Source organism: Styela clava, chromosome 4 (genome assembly GCF_964204865.1).
Source record: "Styela clava chromosome 4, kaStyClav1.hap1.2, whole genome shotgun sequence".
NCBI lineage: Eukaryota > Metazoa > Chordata > Ascidiacea > Stolidobranchia > Styelidae > Styela > Styela clava.
In genome coordinates, this window is record NC_135253.1 from 11,648,500 (window position 1) to 11,668,045 (window position 19,546).

At 34.2% G+C, this 19,546-nt stretch overlaps 3 protein-coding genes across 7 annotated transcripts; all 3 read right to left on the reverse strand.

Moving 5' to 3' along the window:
• Positions 1-17: 17 nt before the first annotated feature.
• LOC144421908 (uncharacterized) lies at positions 18-9,934 on the reverse strand. Of its 3 annotated transcripts, none has more exons than XM_078111464.1 (8): positions 9,836-9,934; positions 8,764-9,431; positions 7,882-7,959; positions 7,212-7,271; positions 5,794-5,853; positions 3,928-4,079; positions 3,468-3,524; positions 18-1,950 (listed from the first exon to the last, which is right to left on the reverse strand). In XM_078111464.1, exons 1-8 carry the CDS (start codon positions 9,857-9,859, stop codon positions 1,805-1,807), a joined length of 1,245 nt encoding a protein of 414 aa, XP_077967590.1. In that variant the 5' UTR covers positions 9,860-9,934; the 3' UTR covers positions 18-1,804. The 3 variants fall into 3 exon arrangements, with proteins under 3 accessions (XP_077967590.1, XP_077967591.1, XP_077967589.1); XM_078111465.1 differs by having other exon boundaries at positions 3,468-3,521; positions 7,212-7,274; XM_078111463.1 differs by having other exon boundaries at positions 7,212-7,274.
• On the reverse strand, positions 9,926-16,017 carry LOC144421907 (uncharacterized). Of its 3 annotated transcripts, none has more exons than XM_078111462.1 (5): positions 15,891-16,017; positions 14,506-15,215; positions 13,865-14,007; positions 13,296-13,463; positions 9,926-12,413 (listed from the first exon to the last, which is right to left on the reverse strand). In XM_078111462.1, exons 1-5 carry the CDS (start codon positions 15,906-15,908, stop codon positions 12,265-12,267), a joined length of 1,188 nt encoding a protein of 395 aa, XP_077967588.1. In that variant the 5' UTR covers positions 15,909-16,017; the 3' UTR covers positions 9,926-12,264. The 3 variants fall into 3 exon arrangements, with proteins under 3 accessions (XP_077967588.1, XP_077967586.1, XP_077967587.1); XM_078111460.1 differs by having other exon boundaries at positions 13,143-13,463; positions 15,891-16,016; XM_078111461.1 differs by having other exon boundaries at positions 13,143-13,463; positions 15,900-15,992.
• LOC144421906 (TBCC domain-containing protein 1-like) lies at positions 15,983-18,529 on the reverse strand. The gene has a single exon (XM_078111459.1). The coding sequence runs from the start codon at positions 18,500-18,502 to the stop codon at positions 16,712-16,714; it is 1,791 nt and encodes a 596-aa protein (XP_077967585.1). The 5' UTR covers positions 18,503-18,529; the 3' UTR covers positions 15,983-16,711.
• Positions 18,530-19,546: the final 1,017 nt, after the last annotated feature.

Here is a 19,546-nt window from a genome sequence, read left to right on the forward strand (position 1 = left end):
TAGCTAAGCAATGGAAATTCTGGAAAACAAGACAATATGATAAAAACATGACTAAAAATGATTCCAAATAGCATACTTGGCATGTATGGAATGGCGTGAAAAAATACGACCACCTGAACAATTGTGAAAGGATTCCTTTCAATAAAATAACAAAAAATTATAATCCTGATAAAACATTTACAACATAATATTTTCATATTTAAACTGCTTTCTTTTACCTGTGACGTTTTTCAACTATTAACCATGATCATAAAACAAATATTACGAATTGGGTCAGGCAATTCATATACAAATGATTGAATAGATTTGAATAATTAAGTTCTCAATTTGAAATGCCCAACTAAAATACAACATGATTATATTGAATGATCTCAGGAATTGAAACATTTATTAGATTTTTGCTGAATATAGGAATTTTATCCCAAAATCTAAAGAGAATTCCTCATATAAAGCAAAACTTCAACTCACATTTTTGGCAGATATGAGTAACTAAGGCTATGGTTCCCAAATGGGGGTGGGGATAGCTAGAGAGAAATGTACACCCAGAGGTTTACACTACAGAAAGATTCCGATGGGTCCATGAGATTTACAAGCATATGAAGTCAAAAATTGCAAAAAAAAAACAATATCTATCTCACGAAAGATGACGAATTGAAGACAAATTTATAAACCAGGTTACGAGTTAACACAAAATCTTGCCCAAACAAATTGATAATTTTTACTTCAAAAAATTTTTCAATTTGTTAATTTGGCACTATTTGTTTTATAGTCTCCTCTACGTGAGGAGCTTTTGACAGAGCCCATCTTTGTCTGCCTGAAGTTTTGATGAGAATATTTACCTCTAATATAACAACTCGTATATATAACAATAATATCTAGTTTCCATCAACGGGGACCATAACTGTCAAGGAGATCATGAAAAGGATCCATGGTAATGAAAAAGTTGGCAGTTGATTCTGCTAGTGTGTTGTCTCATGTCAGTGGTACAAAATTTTTTTTTGAGCAAAAACTTCACAAGTCATTTGTTGCAATTTCGCAGGAAAAGCGATAAGTGGGCACTGTGGTCAAGTGGTTAAAGTGTTAGGACTATGCATCTAAAATCTCAGGTTTGAATCCCATGGCCACCACTTTATCCTGGGTGTTATAAATTAGGTAGGCAACGATGAAGCGGGAAGATTTTGGTCCTTACAAAATCAGTAGTTACATCAGTAGTTGCTTTAGCAAAGCCTTGTGCAGTGCGGAAGTCATAAAAATGCGACTGAAAAAGTCCAAGTGAAATGGAAATTGAGAGTATAAACGGTGTACAGTGATACCTCGGTAGTCGAACGACTCAAAACAATTTGGCAGTCGACCAAAAAATTGGGAGACAAAAATGCTGCGAAATGTGAACAGAAATTCAGAACTTGAACACCCAAGCCGAGCACGTGGCCGCAGAAGATGACACCACCCGAACTTACCTGAACCACGCATGCTGCCTCTCAGCCATTCAACAACCATCAGTTCAAGTCAGATCAGATCAGACCAAGTTAGCAGAAAACCAATGCCTTTTCTGCCATCGATCACAGCACCTAAGAAAAGCAGCAACAAAGGGAAGGAGAAGAGGAAACAGTTGTAAGAAGAACAACTATCGAGGCATCACTGTATATTCAAGCAACCTTGCAATCAAGTACTTCATCAGATGAACATTCCATCCAAACTAACTATAAAATTTCAAATTTCCATTTATGAGTGCAGCATTCAATATAGCCTCAAAATCTTTAAGGCATCATGCACTGAAAACTTGGCAACCTAGCGAGGCAAGTATTCAAGGATTGTCTTGCACTACTGAAGTAACCAATTCCAAGATATCCGATTGTAACTGAAATCTGACAGATTTTGGCAATTCTTTGACTTCTGCAGCAATTGAATCGAAAAACTTTTCAACACGATCTTTTCTTGGTTGTTTCTTGTCTAAAAGAATTAGAAAATAAATGTTTGACATACAAATTCAACAATCGGATAATTTTTTTATTATTTTTATTACTTGTTTACCTTTACCACTACTTGCATCTTGTATAGCGATTAGAGAGAATGTGTGTATGAGAGGATTGCTGGAGGTTCACACGCGACAGGGTGGTGATCAACACCATAATTACAGTTCGTAATGACCAAACAATATACATGCATCTAGGACATTTACTTGTTACCCATACCAACATCTCATGTGGCAATTAGACAGAGAAGAAGTAAAGTGTCTCATTTATGCCACACTCCTTGTTTAATTTCATATGCTAGATCTATACTTCTGATCGGACCATAGTGATATATCTACCCTAACACAGAACGTAGTATGAATCCCATTACATTAGCTTTCGTCAATCATTTGGTTCACAATATATATATATATATACCTTTAACTTAGAACAGTGGGAAAAGCAGTATATGTGGGACAAGTGTGGCAAGTACAATTTTGAGATGCCGGTATAATTCAGTTAGCTTTTCCTTAGCCTCGATATGACATAAAAATCCTATCTTCCACAATATACCGTATGTCCTCGCATAGATATAAGCCGAGCCCATAAAACGGCCTTAAAATGGTGAATTCATAAAAATTCGCACATAAGCCGACTCAAGATTCATAACACGCCCTGTACACACCTACCAGTGCCAGGGAAGTTTAACTCAAATTTAATATTCGAATATCGCTACCTTAGAATATCGTTTATATTAATGTTTATATTAATATTGGATATCGCGCACACATCCTAGCGCCGTCGTCCACCTATTGATTAAAACATTCTTCGGTTATTATATTTTACGTTTTATCGCAATTGAAGACAGCCCATTGCGGCGCGACTATTACGGTAATTACTGCCGACATCAAAGGATTTAAATCAGCACCGACTTGAAGTACTTATAACACGCCGAGAATGTTTGTGACTGAAAATATTTCACAAGTATTATTGTATATTTTACATAGTCGAGATATCCTTAGCGACCATGGCAATAAATCTGAAAGTAAATTGCGTCGTATTTAATTGTTTTCATCCTTAGTTTCGATAGTGACATAGCATAAAGGGAATTTTTTGCATTTCCAGCAATTTACAGCATATGAAATAGCTCTTAAATATATTTGGTATCTATCGCAGATTTTATTGTTAGCATGGAGTCGTTAATGATAATACCGTTCAGTGTAATTTGGTGTGATCAGAGTTATGCACGTATGAGGTGACCACTTAGTTTGTCAACTGTTTTTGAGTTTCGAACTCTGCCTATATGTGGGGTTACACGGTAAGTAAGGCAGTTCTCAATATAGCAGAACAAGAGCAGAAAATGTGAGACAAGTGGGGCAACTTCATTTTCGAGACACTGCTATAATTCAGTTAACTTTTCCTCAATATGAATATAAAAATCCGATCTATCGATTCCAAGCCATTTTAAGGAAATTCTATGGGCATTGGGCAATAAAAATAAAACAAGCACAATACCTGGCGATTTTCCTCTACGAGAAGACTGACCAGAACCATTGACCATGTTGCCTTCTTCTGGAACGAAAAATATGATAAATTTTTAGGAGGAAACGAAAATTACATCAACATATGTGGCATGGAAAAATTCACTCCTTTTAAAGCCTGGATCAATTGTGTTCAAATTCTGTATTTAATTTTTAAGATAGTTAAGACACTAGACGACTAATACTTTTTTAATATTTAATTAATAATAATCAAATAAATTAAATAATAAATTAATAATAATTTTTTTCCTCCTACAGGATTCTGCATTTTACCAAAAATTTGATGTTTTGTTTAAATTAAAGGGGAACAATTTTACTCCATCATGCTTCCCTATGCCTGTCCACTGATTTACTTTGCCAAACTCTATGCTATAAATCCATTGCTCTCTTGTTACAAGCAAAGTTGCAAGCTTGAATCCATAAAAATAAATTACCAAATAAGCTCCTAAACTGTGCTTTTGGTACATATAATTTAATATAATCATCCGAATTCATAGATCTGTCCCAACTTGCTGTAATACCATTGGCAGCAGCAGCAGATGCAATAAGAGATTCTGTAGAAGTATCGCCATCATCAAATGCAGAGCTAAAAATTGATTACCGCCGGTAAATAATATTATTATGATATCATGATTGAATATGTTCATATGAAAATAGTATAGAAAATCTTACAATAAATTTAATTTGAATTCAATTGTTCAGTTTGGGTAGTATTTTTTTTATATTATCAATTGCAAGGACGTGGACAACACTTGCAACACAGGGTTCAAAATCAGGTTTAAACAAGCTATCACTGACAATCCCACTCACAAAAATTTGATATTTAGCCTATGTAATTATTTGACGCTTGAAGAAATGTATCAATAACAAAAAAATATTACCAATATTTTCTAATAATTCCAATAGGACAGTGGTTCTCAACCTTTTACTAACCGCGTACCACTGCTGTTTTTTTACTCTGGCCGCGTACCACTGAAAAAGCCCCTTTTTGGCGCGGGGAACAATGGCACAGCCGCACAAAACGCATGATATGGAATATTTTATAATGTGGCCCTACATCCTTAATAATAACTTAATTTTCAAGACGGACGAAGACAGGGCTGGTCCATTAGACGTTTCTTCGACCCCTGACCCCTGAAAAATTCTTCCCATACTTTACAATTGCAATATTTTTTAGACTAATTTTGAGTGTTTTGATGTGTTAGCGCTTATAAGCATTTCTATTAAAATTAATCAACCATGTGCTGCTTACAGGCACTGATAGCTTAGTTTAGATTAGTCTATAGCAGCATTTGCGAGACTTATTTTTGATTACAGCAACTAAAATGCTCATTTGAAGACATAATGACAATTAAGATATTTAATTCACAACTATTTTTTTGAAACACAACTGAAAACTGACAAATACCACGCAAAACTACAAAAACGAAGCAATGTTCATTGATTGTTGCTAGTTACGGAAATAAACAAGAAAATTGATGCATGGGGAAACATTCATAAAAGTCGTTTAGTGAATACATACAGTATGGAAGATAAAGCGTTGCCAATATATTTTGGCAACTCAAAAGTTAATCGTTGCAATAATTCAAAGCTGCTCGCGTACCACTTGGTCATCTTCCGCGTACCACAGGTTAAGAACCACTGTATTAGAAGGAAGGTGTTCATATGATTATACCCAAGTGACTGACTGGTTTTATATTGTTTTGAATACAAACATTCGCTTGACAAATGCAATAGGTCCTATTTGATTGATATTCAATGGATTTAAGACATAGATCTGTGAGGTCAATCTACTGAAATGCTGTACATGGTTAGATTGGATTTATTAGCAAAAGTGCAGTGTGAAAGATTCAAAATTAATATTTTTTTCAAGCATCTACCTTGAACTTGTGTTACACATCAACATGATTGCCTCATGCTAAGTGTTAGGACTACGCCTGCCACAGCACCTCTGATTACTCTGTGTGGGTTTGCAGGTTCGAATCCCATGTGGGGTTAGTAATGTGTGAGGAAATTTCTGGACTTCTCGCCGGCATCGGGTGATTCACGTAACCGCTGGTCAGTTACGGCTTCCTCCACCATCAAGTTCATGCATCTGTAAACAAGTAACTAGCGAACTAATCCTATACCCAACATCATGGATTGGTAACCGAACGAGAGCCCGTGATCCGTCATACGATTAAGCAGTCTTATCGTCTTTCCTCTCCTCCGGAATAAATATGCAAATACTCCTACATTTCATAAAATCATTTAGGGTAAAGAAACTGTCTCGACTAAAATTAATAATATCCAAAGCGTACCATTCATCAATTGATTGGGATGTTGTTTTCTTTCTTTTACTCTGTCTACTACTTCGTTTACTGTGCATGAGAAAAACAGGTTTAGAAGTTTAGCAACAAATTCAGTTAACTTAAGTTTCTCAAAATTCATTAAATAAGTTGTTTCTCAAACTCACTGTATGTGAATAGAGCATTTTCATCAGCAAAGTCAATTTGTGTTGACTAATTTAGGAAACATCATTCTTTCGCTACAGAGTGAATTTTTTAAAAAAAAAATAGCATTGTTGCAGTCTTCAATTAATTATATAAAATCAGCACGATCAATCCTACATCGAAACCTAACCCTTTGTCCAAGTCCCTTATGGCCTTTAAATCAGGGGTGTGCAACCTTTTTCGCAGGCAGGCCAAATATCAATAACCGGGTTAAACCGCAGGCCGCACCTACATTTCACACAGGCTTTCTATTAGTTGCAGGCACAAAATGGTGTCTTTTTGTTATTGATCTTATGGTCCTTACAGAAATGATGAGTTAAAACGCATTAAGTTCTTAGAACTGTAATTTAAAGATATATATTGTTGAACCCAATTTAAACGAATTCAGTGAGAAATTTGCTGCTGGATTCTTTTCCCGACTACTTTTATCCAAATTTGCTTAAATGGAAGTGCTAGCAATTCGATGCGACGCCATTTTAGAACAAAAATATATTACCGAAAAGTGCCATATTTGAAGCCATGACTTTTTCAAATGTGGGAAGTAACTTGATTGAGAAGTTTTCAGTAAAATGCGCCAAGTTTCATTTCCAAATAATTTGCTGTCAAATCTTATTCTAGGTTCGATTTAGACAACATCAACTGATAGGCTGGAACCAAAACTCATTTAGCTTTTTTATCTTTTAATATTAAAATTTTTCAAACTGCTATTCAGTTGCCTCCGCGGGCCGTACAACACCCCTGCTTTAAATCATTAGAGGTATTTGAAAAATGAAAATATAAAAAAAGATTTGGGTGTAATTTTTACACTTAAAATTTGCCAAAGGGTAAACAGGAAAATATAAGTCTAGAAACCGCGATTTACAAATAATGTAGTGTATAGAAAAGAGAATCTTTATTGAACCATATTACATGCAATTGTATAAAGATCATATACCGTAATAGTTTGTTCACTCAAATTATTAAATTATTTTAAATGATTTCAATCAAATCTGAAATATCAAGGTAATCTCTGCTTTTCTTTTCCAACATGTTTCAAATGATTATTTTACTGAACATATAATTTGAGTACCGGTAAGTCTTAAAAAAAAATGGTAATGAAAATAATAAATGTTCAGTATAAGTATACCAAACATCCAATTCAAGTGATTCAAGTGTCTCTTTATAGAGAGCCTGTATGTAGAAAACCTATAAATTCAGGGTATTATAAGGTAAAGAAATAGTCTCACCTAGAATTAGTATCGAAAATGAGTGATTCATCTTTCTTATCTTTCCTTCTTTTGCGTGAACTACTGTGCATAAGATGAAGAATTCTAATAGTTGACAATTTTATTTATGATTATGTTTCACAAAATTTGAAATATTAACACTCAAATAATTACTTTAACCCCCCTTTTGTACAAGGCATGCTTTTATTGGAATCTACAGAGGAGTCATATTTTAACACCTTATAATCGGGAGAGGAGATTTTGCAGACTTGCATATACCAAAATTTATATCATCAAACATGATTTCCCAGGAAGCTCTCGGGCTAGGCGGTGGTCAGATACAAAATCTCCATCGAGCTAGAGACAATTTTGAAAATTTTAACATAGAGAGCAAATTGTATTACTCCCAATCCTGCAGCCTTGTTTTAATGTGAACATAGTTGTCTCATCAGAAACTCACCATTTATGTAAAATATCATTACTTTACTGTTGCTACAATTTTGAAAGCAATAATTAATTTACTGAACATATAATTAGAGAAATTTTAGTAAAACAAATGCTAATGTAAACAATAAATTTATCTATGAATAAATGTCCAACCCAAGTGATAGGAGAGTCTGCATTTGCATACAGAATTCTCATATGCTTAACTATAATACCTCAGCATTTGAAGGTAAAGAAACAGTCTCACCTAGAATTAGAATCAGGATCATTTGATTTGAATTTCGATGTTTTATCTTTCTTCCTACTGTGCTTACTACTGCTTTCACTGTACATGAGGAAGAATAGAAAATTAAATGTTTAAGTGATACTCAAATATGACGCATGCGAATCTCGTTTTTTTGCATGGCTTTGGCTTCTGATCTAAGCATGTTTTATTCGATTCAGAGCCGGAGTAATATTTTTTAAACTCACTGGAGACAAGAGTCTGAGTTGAAATTCCATTGATTTTTCATAGTGGCAATGGAAGTTTTTTGAAGGAAGTCAAAAAAAATAAGTTCTTTTTAAAAGTCTATTGAAGAAAGCCTGTATATTCTAAAATTTTTAATATCAAAAATGTATTTCCTCAGGAGTTCAGAGATGAATCTACAAATTCATAGATTTCCAAACTCATTCATGTACATTGTATATTAATAGAACCATTAAACAGCAAGGTCGTAATTCGAGTCATAAAATTTAGTGAATATTAAGTTTTACTGTGAATTGCATCTATTTTTATCAAATAGTATCAAACATGCAAACTATCCTACATTTCACAAAAGCATTTCAAGGTAGAAAAACTGTCTCAGCTATCTAGCATTAATAATATAAGAAACGTACTTTTCATCATCATAGAATAAATATCAAAAATATTGACTATTGAATGATAATAACATATTACATGCAACTGCATTTGAATAGAGATCCTAAAATAGGTTGTTTAACCAAATTTTTAATTCAACTTGAATGACTTTAATAAAGTTTAACTTATTCAATGTCAAGTTGGAATTCAAAATCGTTTTACTTGATATTTTTACATAATTCAAGCAAGTCTAGCAGAAGCAACGGTAATGTAATTAATGAATTTATGTACCTCTGTTTAGCAGATCTTTTTTTAATCTTCAATTTAATCGCATCCTTTGATTTTGTATGAGGTGTCCTACGACGAATATATTTTATTTTTGTTGACAAAGCATTTACCGACATAAGCCCACTTTCTGGTGCAGGTGCCCCTGGCATAAATTTTGACAAAATTTTCTTAGCAACAGAGGTTGACGTTTCAGATCTATATTTAATTGCCCAAACTTTCATAGTTTGATAAACTCTCATATAATTGTTTTGATCAGGATCTGGGGGATGCATATGCGGTGGTCCAGTTGGAGTAAAGTAATTGTCTCTGTCCTGAAAAATTTTTGCTGCACAGTCTTTTTCTTTCCGATAAGTACATCTCCAAATAATTTTGTCATGTTGACCCAGAGTTTTGACTGTGTATGAATATCCATCACTGCTTAACAGCTTATCCTGACCTCGAACAGAGGCTTTTTTTACTACTTCATAGGTAATGCCAGATCGATCATTAGACTGGTATATTACAGAATCAGATGCATCATTAGATTCAGCAGTATCGTTGCTCTCATTCATACCAGATGTATATACCAATTCTTCAGCCGGAGTGAATGATTCCTCAGACCATTCGATTAATTCATCATTTTCCATTTCAGGAGCGTACAATATAATTTCCGATTTTGTTTCAACTTCATTCTTTCATAAAAAAGTGTGATATATTACAATAACAAGCAGATCATTAATTTATACAAAACAATCATAATTTAGGATTTTCTACATTTTTGAAAATAAAAGAGAACTGTGCTGACAAAATTGATGGATGTGAACATCGAATTGTTAGTAAAATTGTTGGTAGAAAAAAAAATCATTTGTCACTTTGCTTTATCTATAACTTTGTAGAATACACTGGGAACTGGAAATTACAGGAGAATATCAAATGAAAATATTTCCTTTAATTCTTAATTTCTTTCAAATTTCTATCCATATTTAGCTAATTCAAATTGTTTTCAATTGACAAGAAAGGTTTGTCCTTGGACAAAACTTTAGAAAACCATTTCTAAAAAATCACAAAAATGAATCAATAAGAAATGGAAACTCACCTTTGACCCTGGCATGATTATCATCAACGAGAAGTCTAACAAAATACAACTAAATTGTTACCATGTTCCTGTGACTATTTTACTATAAACCTAAAGAAATAGGCATAACATTAGGCATTAGCAACCGTGTACATAAAAGATATGTAAAAGAGAAGCAATAGTCGACCATAAATCTAGGAATTATTGCCCATTTTACATGTATTTAAAAGAAACAACACATTCTTGAGGATAATAAAATCTAATAGCAATGTATTAAATAAATTGCTGGGAATATTCGTTTCGTATACATTATATGCATTCAAAAATTTTTTAACCAACAGTTTTCCAACATTCTTGACAAGTTCCTTACATACATCACAAAATCATTAGAATTAAAAAATTAAATAAAAATGAAGACTGCCAAATGTGAGACGACACCACTGAAAATGTACTAAATTTCTCTAATAAAACAGACCACTAATTTTAAAAATTATATCGAAAACATTGTTTGAGAACGACATTGAAAAAGATATTACACAGTTCAATTCAGCTTTATATTTATCTGAAAAATGGCCCATCATATCAAAATAGATTAACCACTACTTTAGCAATTTCATTCAATACAAATTTTGAAAATTTTATTTTATTTATGATATAGCGTTTTACTATGTATGCTATTTGTTTAATAGGTTTTTCAACTCCATAAAGAGTACATACAAATAATCATACTTGGTAGAAAGCTAAATCAAATTATTCTACACAGTGATTCTAATGAAACAATAACATTTAAACAAGGATGTTGAAAAAATGAATATGATAATAAGCATGCAAAATTCTCATTGTAGTATTTACCTGAATTTCATATTGAAAATAATGATTAGGAATCACAAAATTTTCATCTAATAAATTCATAGGGTCGACCCACTCTCTAGAGTTATACAACTTTAAAATAATTATGATGAAAAGTATCATTTCCCTGTTATTCCAGTATCAATCTCATTACATTACATAATATTAAAGAATGAAATTTGAAAGATTGGCAAAATTGAATGTATATCCATAAAGCTGGGTTTGACACGTAGAAAATACTACTAATTCTAACGATATAGATCCAAGTTTTATTGGAAGCCAATCCTACGGGTAATAATCTGTTTTGAAACTAGGTAAAGAAGTTTCCATGATGCGTTAAAGACAGTGGTTTTCAACCAGGTTCTGTGGCCCCCGGAGTTAGCCAGTACAGTCCAAGAGTTTGAAAGTTTCTATTTAAACCCGACAGTCTAGATTGTGTATTGTTTAAATATGATCAAAAATACATGCTACACCAGGGGTTCCCAAACACTGGTGGGTCGCAAAAGGAATCTTAGTGGGTCGTGAAAAGATGTAGAAAGCTTTGGTTAATTATACTGGTTATGAGGATCGGTGGCGACTCGCATAGGTAAATCTTCAAAAAAACAAAAAGAATTAAATTGAATTTAAATTCTAATCTGTGAAAGTTTTCTTTTCGTGACCTTCTCACAGGAACAACAATTTGCTACACAAAGAATATCCATGTGGCTTTTTTAGGCATAGCAGTTTTGTACACTGTACAGCACTTCTTACCCTGTTTCCCCAAAATTTAGACAAGATTTAGATTTATTTTATTTGAAGAATAACACTGTTTTTTTTTGAAAAGGGGTCTTTTGTGTTCATTTATCAAAAATAAAATTACATTGTAGAAAATCACAAGATTTTTCACTAAACATTATATAAAAACCGACATCCATTGTTTTTATTTGTATTTCTTATACAAAAATCAAGTGATAAATATCATAATTGTGATATCACACAATCTTGAATAGTGGTGTGATCTTCACCTTACCTCAGGCCAATGAACCTTTCCTCTCCCACACATCTTAAATTTATTTTAAGGGTAGGGTTAAATTAAAATCATTTTGAAAATTTAAATTAATATCTTATTTTCAGGCCAGGTCTCATTTTCTTATGTCATAAAAAATATGTTTTGTCAATATTACGTTCGCTTTTACATGCATTCGTAGTTTATGAAATTCAGACAATAAAAGATAATTAAACTGTTGCACAAGGCTTTCCTGAGTCCACCCATGATATGCCCTAATGAAATTCCCAATATACGCTAATATGTCTTCTGTGAAATGCTACTAAAATGGCTTTGTTCCTACTAATGATCAGTCAAACTTATATTTTCAATTCAGTAATAGTCCTATATAAAATGAGAAAATTCGAAATAGTGATACTGATAAGTGATATAGTTCAAAGCAATTGCTTCTGTCCTGGTTATATCTTCATCAGACAGTTTCAACTGATTTGTAGAGCCTGATAATCATCATGCTATTAAAAACAGCATTCTGATTTAATATCTTTTGGTATTCAGAACGCATCACAACTCATGATATTATTTGGTAATTGTTATAATGTCACAGATAACTCCATTTTTATTCTTGGGCATCGTTATGCAACGTTGCATTTACCAAAGATAAGATTTCCAATTTCAACCGAGATTTGACCAGCTTGGGAAGAGTTTTAATCTCAGAAGAAATAGAGTGAAAAAACATATCCTCAACATCCAAAATAGAGGTTGTATCTGAAAAACAAAAATTCAGTTACATGCAAGACTATTATAGTATTATTCGTATTAAATTTTGACACCGAATGAAAACTTTTCAAGTTTCGTTGACTAAAAGGATTTTGACAACCTGAACCTAGTACTTAGCCAAATTTGGCATTTTCATATGCGCAATAGACTTGCTGTTAAAGAGTTGGACTTAATTGTGTTGGCATCACAGATTACACATCTAGAATTCAAATCCTGCGCCCAACACCTCACCTAAAGATGTAATAAATTGGGTAGGTAATGCAGAACCAGAAGATTCTGGCCAGTGGTTCTTTACATAATGTCATATATCTTTGGTGTGGATGCTTTTATGGGCCATGTTCTGAGTGAAAGTAGTGAATGACTAATGAGCATCTATAAAAAAAATTTATGACTTCACTGCATATAGATATGACATCTTAATTAGGCATCAGTTCAAGATTTAGATGCTTTTATTAAAGGCCTCGAATAAACTTTTTAAAATGACTTTTGGGTTTCAGAAAAAAGGAAATTTTATTCAGTACACAGATAGATAACAGTGCACCAGAATTTATTGAATGCATACTAGATGAAAAAAATTAAGGTTGTTAAGCATTTCTATTCAAAATTAGTAAGCAGAGAATGCTCAATTCAAGCATCTTTCATGAATTATACTTTACTGAACATAGAAAAATTATTTTGGATATGATGGATAAAGATCACAAAGATGAACAATCTTACCTTGGCATACAGTCGTATTATCTTGGTATGTATTTAATGGTATTTCTGCTATTGTTGGAATATTGTCATCAAAGTATGGCGAAGATTGGCTTGGTAAGTCATTTTTTTGGGATGACTCGGCATAGACAGGTATACGTTTGGGGCCATTAGTACCTTTATGACATTGCACATTTTCCATAGCATATTGCATATCTGCAGTGTTCGAAGTCTCTTGACAAGAAATATTGTTCTCTCCATTATGGGCAGCAGGAGATTCACAAAGAAGCTCTGAAGCACTTGAATCAACATTTTGTGTTTTCTTTGAAACTGAAATTCCATGATCTGAAATAGGATAGGAATTGTCAGGCAACAGTATTGATTTGAATTATATCATAAGATTTAGGCTGAAGAATGGGATCATTTCATGCAGTGTGCAATGTAACACTATTTATTAAAAATATTCACGACCAATTTTCTAAATTAATCGATGTGGTGAACCGTTTCAAACTAGAATTTTTTCTTTGTTCTAAAGATTGGGTCAAATTTATATTTCGAGTCGCAAGTCAAGCATCTCTGGTGCAAAAAGTGGCTCAGGTCGACTTGACTAGAGTCATTGCTTTGAGTCTCCATAACACTGGGTAGGCCATTATACAAACAGTATAGAGCCACTTTTTTGAAGAAGCAAAGATTGTCAGTTCCACAAAAATAACACATATCGGTAAGTAATAATATGAAAAACTTACTGAACATCTTCTTCAAATATTTTCTTGGTACATACATGAGGACAAAATCATCTTCGTTGATCTGACCTGATTTCTCAGTTTTCAATTGTTTAGTTTTCGTCTGTTTCTTACTTGATGGAGTTTGATTCATCAGATGTTCGTATCTAAATAAGGCAATACACATTCCGGAAAATCACACTTTAAATAGAGGAGTAATTTATCTGAAAAATTTGTTTATGTGCAGTAATGAAGGTTAAACATTGAATTTTCTGAACTTTACAGTTACTGTTAATTTTTGATTATACACATTTTTTATCGCCGAATAGTACAAAATTCTATCATTGGTTTTGCAAATTCCTCATTCAGAATCATATTGTAATGAGCATGATTTGAATCCCAGTATGTCTCATGACCAAAGATGTTCAGTCATAGTTTGGAAAGTTTTTACAATCCGAAGTCTGGAGTCATATTTTTTCAAAGCTGGGAGTGTAAAATTTTACATACGATAACCTGGAGTCAGGAGTCGATTATAATTTTTTTCCAACTCTAAAGCCTTCATAATGTTCTATAAGATAGATTGCTTGAATTACCTTTACAATCGATGGAAGCGGAAAAAACTCATTGTTAATAAATATAAAGGTATCAGTAATTATCAAACTCACCTTTTCTTCTTCTTTTTTCTCTCTTTAGCATTCAATTTTGCTTTCCTTTTTGTTTTGTTGATCTTTCTCTCCCAATTTGCCAATGATTTAGGATCTTTTTGAAACATCTTACGATGCTTTGCTACTTTATTTTTTATGTTTTTAACTGAAGGCAGATCTGAACTATCATAACCTTCCGGTGCATATTCCAATATGGCTTCTTCTACAACAGTGCTGATATTTTTTTGAGGATATTCAATTGCATTCTTCTTTGCAACAGAATAAATGCTATCCACTACAGATTCATTATACTTTGGAGAATGACAATGAGAGTGTCTTGACTGCTCAAAAACTCCAGCAGGATGTTCTTTTACATAGGCAGCACATTTACGACTTTTGGCACAAGAAGAACAATACCACGACACACAGCCACGATTACTTTTTCGTTTGCGATAATAAGAATATCCAAGATTGTCGTACAATTTGCGACGACCTGTTCGACTTACACCTTCGAGAACTTCATAAACTATACCAGTAGGAGATGTGTATCTGCTACTGATAAGACTGTCTCTGCCAGTCTGTTTAGAACATTGATTAAACATAGAATCAGCGTCATTATCTGCATTCATGTCCTCTTCAGTTAATCCATCGTTTGAATTGGTACTGATGTCCTCATTTTCTATCATTTCCATATCCACTGATTGTGGAGAAACGAAACATTCTGGTTCAGCCTGAATAGAAAAAGGGCAATGGTGGCTGGTGGTGAATATGGAACCTAAAACTCCACAAATGCAGAATATTGAACTGCAAAGTTGCAACTCATCCATTTGAGTATTGACGAGAGGAGTAATCGTAAAGTCTTGAAAAAACCAAGGCTGCGGAGTCAGATTTAGCTATGTTTTCATTGGAGTCTGAGCCGTATTTTCAAACTCCCATATCAAGAATTTTATACTTTTATGATATTATTTTATAGAAAGACGAACGAAGTAGGAGTCAAAATTTTCATCAACCAAAAGTCAGCAGTCAAAGTCAAAATTTCACGCTCTAAGCCCCAAAGTCATTTAAAAACGACCCTGGTTGACAGGAACTTTGACTCTCACTGTTACCTCCAGGTTGAAGAAAATTGCCAGACTCCAAGGATTAAGTCCCAGATTGAACAATTTGTATTTTGTTATATTTGTATTTGGAAAAGGGTTAGGAGGCACTGTTGAAAAAAACAGCGATAGACCAAAAAAGAGCCATCGTAACTAAGGTATCAAATCTTTCTAGCATGGAACACCGAATTTACTTTACATTGAACAAAGCTGTGAGTAAAATTGCACAATAATAACATACAAAACAGAAACCAAACCCAAGTATCCATCCCACAATGTGACACTTAGTGACCAACATGAAATCAAACTTACCTTGCATACCTTCATCATTGTGAGAATTTCTCATCAAATCACACAACAGAAGAGTACAGAACTACTAAATGATATACGGTATAACTAATGCACTAAAAATAAATTGTAAGAATTGGAATATGAATATTTATCCGCATCATCATATCAAACAACATTTATAATTAATATAGATCATTAAGAAATAGTTGAAAAAAAAATATATTTTTGATAGGTATGCCAGTAACTGACACATTTGGAACCATTAGGACTGAGAGTGAGATAACTTTTTTAGAATATAATATTCAAATAGTATATTCAACAGAAGGTTCCACTTTGGTATGCGATCTCACTTGCTTAATCTCAATCAGTAATATCATATCAAATTAATATCATAAAGACATTCTCATAGAATTCAGTTCCTAACCCTAAATAAAATCACTGAGATCACACACCGCTGAGATCGCATACCAAAGTAGCACCCGACACTCTTATTACACAATGTCAATAGTAGATAAATTGCAAGAAAATAAGAATGTCATAAGATATCAAGTTTTCCATGAATACGATAAGTGGCAATAGGGGAATATTTCAATAAATTCATATAGGATTCATGGTATTTGAAATGTTCTATATGCTGGAAGAAAACAAACAAACATACAACAAATCCAAGATTCAGAGACCAAGAAAGAATTCAGGTTAAATAATGTATCAATGCAATACACTGTAACCAAAAATTTCATACACAACCATACCGGTGCATAATATTCCAAATGAGACTTCACTAATACAAAACTATGCTAAGATAAACATCTCGGGAAACAGTGAAAATCAATCTCCAATTATCAGTCAGATGTAGTCGAATGGTCTTTTCCAAGATCAATTAAGTTATCTAATTCCCGATTATATCCAGTTAAATTTAACCATTCCTTAAATCTGGATTCTACGTGAGACTGGAAAGCTTTCCTCTCCGCTCGAGTCATGTCTGCATTTTTAACAGCTGATTTATAATTTGCAACTCTAACTTGTCGATCCTTTAGAGCTTGAGAATATTCTTTCGGCAAACCCCATGGAATCGAAGTCGTTCGCTCACTGGATAACGATATTTCAGATGATTGAAATGGAATAACGAAGCTAAAAAATTCTGACGTAGGAAGTATGCGAAACATTCCACTCTTTTCCTTACTCAATTCTTCGCTTTGCGCACTTTGAGGTTTTGCTCCTGCGGAAGCACGTCTTGTTCGTGATGATGATGAATGACTAAGTCCAATTGGTTTGTTCCATTTGTCGATTTGCGGTGAGATTACAAGGCCAACTTCAGTAAGATGTTGTTCTAGTTTATCATAGTATGTATGATAAGGGGCAAGTGTAACCATAGGATGTCCATCACCAGTTCCAAATTTTTGGATATTTTCTCCGATGATTACTGGTCTAGATGGAGTGGCTAAATGAGCAGTGATACGGCTGGATGAACTAACAATAACCAGACGAGCAGGCGCTATTAAAGTTACATTGCTGCATCCACTTATGCGAACACATTTTGATACAGGCCCTAGAACTATAGTGGAATCATGACATTTCTCTATGCTTACCGAGCGCAATGGTGAAAGTAAATAAAACTGAGAGAAGTTGCATTTATTTAGTTTCACACAACTTCCTTTCAACAATGATGATTGTCGACATATTGTCTGTTGAGAACAATGAAGAAAAAGTATTGTATTATGATGTCCTGTTATACTTTTTGCGACAATGCGACACCTTTTCATAATTGTTAATTTTTCACTCTTAGGCATAATCCAAGGTAGAGAATCTCCAGATTCTAAAAGAGATTTAGATGAAAAAGGATCCTGAGATAGATTTCCTCGTACCCAGTCTTCAAAAATCCGACATGAAAAGTCATTTGTCGCTCGATTATAACCAGATTTATTTTGGAAACGATGTCGCATTGCCATGGTATGTAGTGGAACAATGCTCTCAGGTTTTGGTAAAAAGGCTTTAATAATGAAACCTAGAGCTTTGACGGTTTCAACTGATAAACGCAGATCAACTTTTTTGGGGTCAGATGTCAAAACTGGCTCTGAAAGCAATTCTAGTAAATCAGTCAAATTGGAAAGTATGAATGATAAATGATTACTTTCATCAAAAATATTTGGAATACCAGACATTTTTACAGCCTCAACGTCAGGAGAAGGAGATCTAGACCGAGGACTTGAACGAGGCCATTCTTCGCCAACTAAAGAAGTTCTTAAGGACAATTTTGAAGATTGTTGTAAAAATAAATGAATTACAAACTCTATTGTGTTTACTTCAATCTGAGATTTGTACGATTCTGGAACTTTCGTTTCATAGCTCTGTTGCACTAATTCTGCTTCATTTAGTCTTTCCTTCCAAGTTGTATTCTTGATTGCATTGAATGCCTCCAGGTATGACCATGCATAAGGCTCAGGAAATAGCATTTTGTTAATTGCCATATGTCTCCATACATTCCATTTTAGCTTTGGAAAGCCACCATCTTCTCCTTTACTCCTTGCATATGACAAAACCTTTTTCAAATAAGCTTTGGATAATTTTGTGTGGGCTTGCACAACGCCAAAACAAAATGGCTCATGATCAACCCACAGTTGGATATTAGACATAATCAATGATAGCACCTGTGACACTTGAAATAAAAAAGAATGTATTGAAGGATACTGAGCATATATCTACTCACTTAAATAACATTGTATACTCTAAACACTTGGAACGGGTCTTACTACTTACTGAATACAGCGCGAAACACCGCAAAGAGCGCAAAACAGCGCGAAACAGAGGAAAACAGTGCGAAACAGAAGGAAACCAGCGCAAAACAGAGGGAAACAGCGCAAAACAGGAGACGCAGTTATTACCACCTCCTGCCACGAAAGAACCACGGCGCCTCTCGCCATGGTTTTATGGCGTGATTTCCGGTATATTTACAAGGTTATGTACCGGATTATAGGTCATCATGCGAAATTTTATCTACCTTTTTGGTGCTCCAGAAGTATGTGCAGCAATATGTCGCACAACCTGAATCCGCTACACACACACACACATACTATTTTCAGGTTGTGCGCCATCTTGGTGCACATACTTCTGGAGGTCCCTTTTTACCTAACCCTAACCCTAACCCTAAAGCCAACCATATCCACATGGAAAATGTTCTAAATTATGGTACCCAAAATGTGTCACCAGCAGGGGCAGACCTGCCATTACAGCATTACTGGCTACATACGTTGGTTTGTGTTTTTAATTTGCTGCCGTGGTAATCCAACTCAAAACAAGGTGCCCCGAACTCATTGCAAAATTTTTTTCTGCATCACACTGTTTCCCTCTGTTTTGCGCTCTTTCGCGCTGTTTCCCCACCATTTTGCGCTGTTTCCCTCTGTTTTGCGCTGTTTCGCGCTATTTTGCGCTGTTTCGCGCTCTTTTGCGCTGTTTCGCGCTCTTTTGCGCTGTTTCGCGCTCTTTTGCGCTGTTTCGCGCTCCTTGCGGTGTTTCGCGCTGTATTCAGTAAGTAGTAAGACCGCTTGGAACAGCATGAATAAGAAGAATTGGATGAGCTATAGTCTACCAGGGGGAGTCGTGTCGCATTAGCGGCAGGCAGGGATGGCCAATTCGAATAAAGTATTCGAATGTATTCGAATATCTCGTCATTCGAATAT

Excerpts from the sequence above, each read along its gene's own strand:
- LOC144421908 (XM_078111463.1), bottom strand. The coding sequence starts at position 9,859 with ATGATAATCATGCCAGGGTCAAAG. Across the intron at positions 5,854-7,211 it reads ATTTTCGATACTAATTCTAG|TAAACGAAGTAGTAGACAGA; the intron begins GTGAGACTATTT and ends TCTCATGCACAG. Across the intron at positions 1,951-3,467 it reads TCGTAGAGGAAAATCGCCAG|ACAAGAAACAACCAAGAAAA; the intron begins GTATTGTGCTTG and ends TAATTCTTTTAG.
- LOC144421907 (XM_078111460.1), bottom strand. Across the intron at positions 14,008-14,505 it reads AGAAAAAAGAAGAAGAAAAG|ATACGAACATCTGATGAATC; the intron begins GTGAGTTTGATA and ends TGCCTTATTTAG. Across the intron at positions 13,464-13,864 it reads ATATTTGAAGAAGATGTTCA|ATCATGGAATTTCAGTTTCA; the intron begins GTAAGTTTTTCA and ends ATCCTATTTCAG.
- LOC144421906 (XM_078111459.1), bottom strand. The coding sequence starts at position 18,502 with ATGTCTAATATCCAACTGTGGGTTGATCATGAGCCATTTTGTTTTGGC.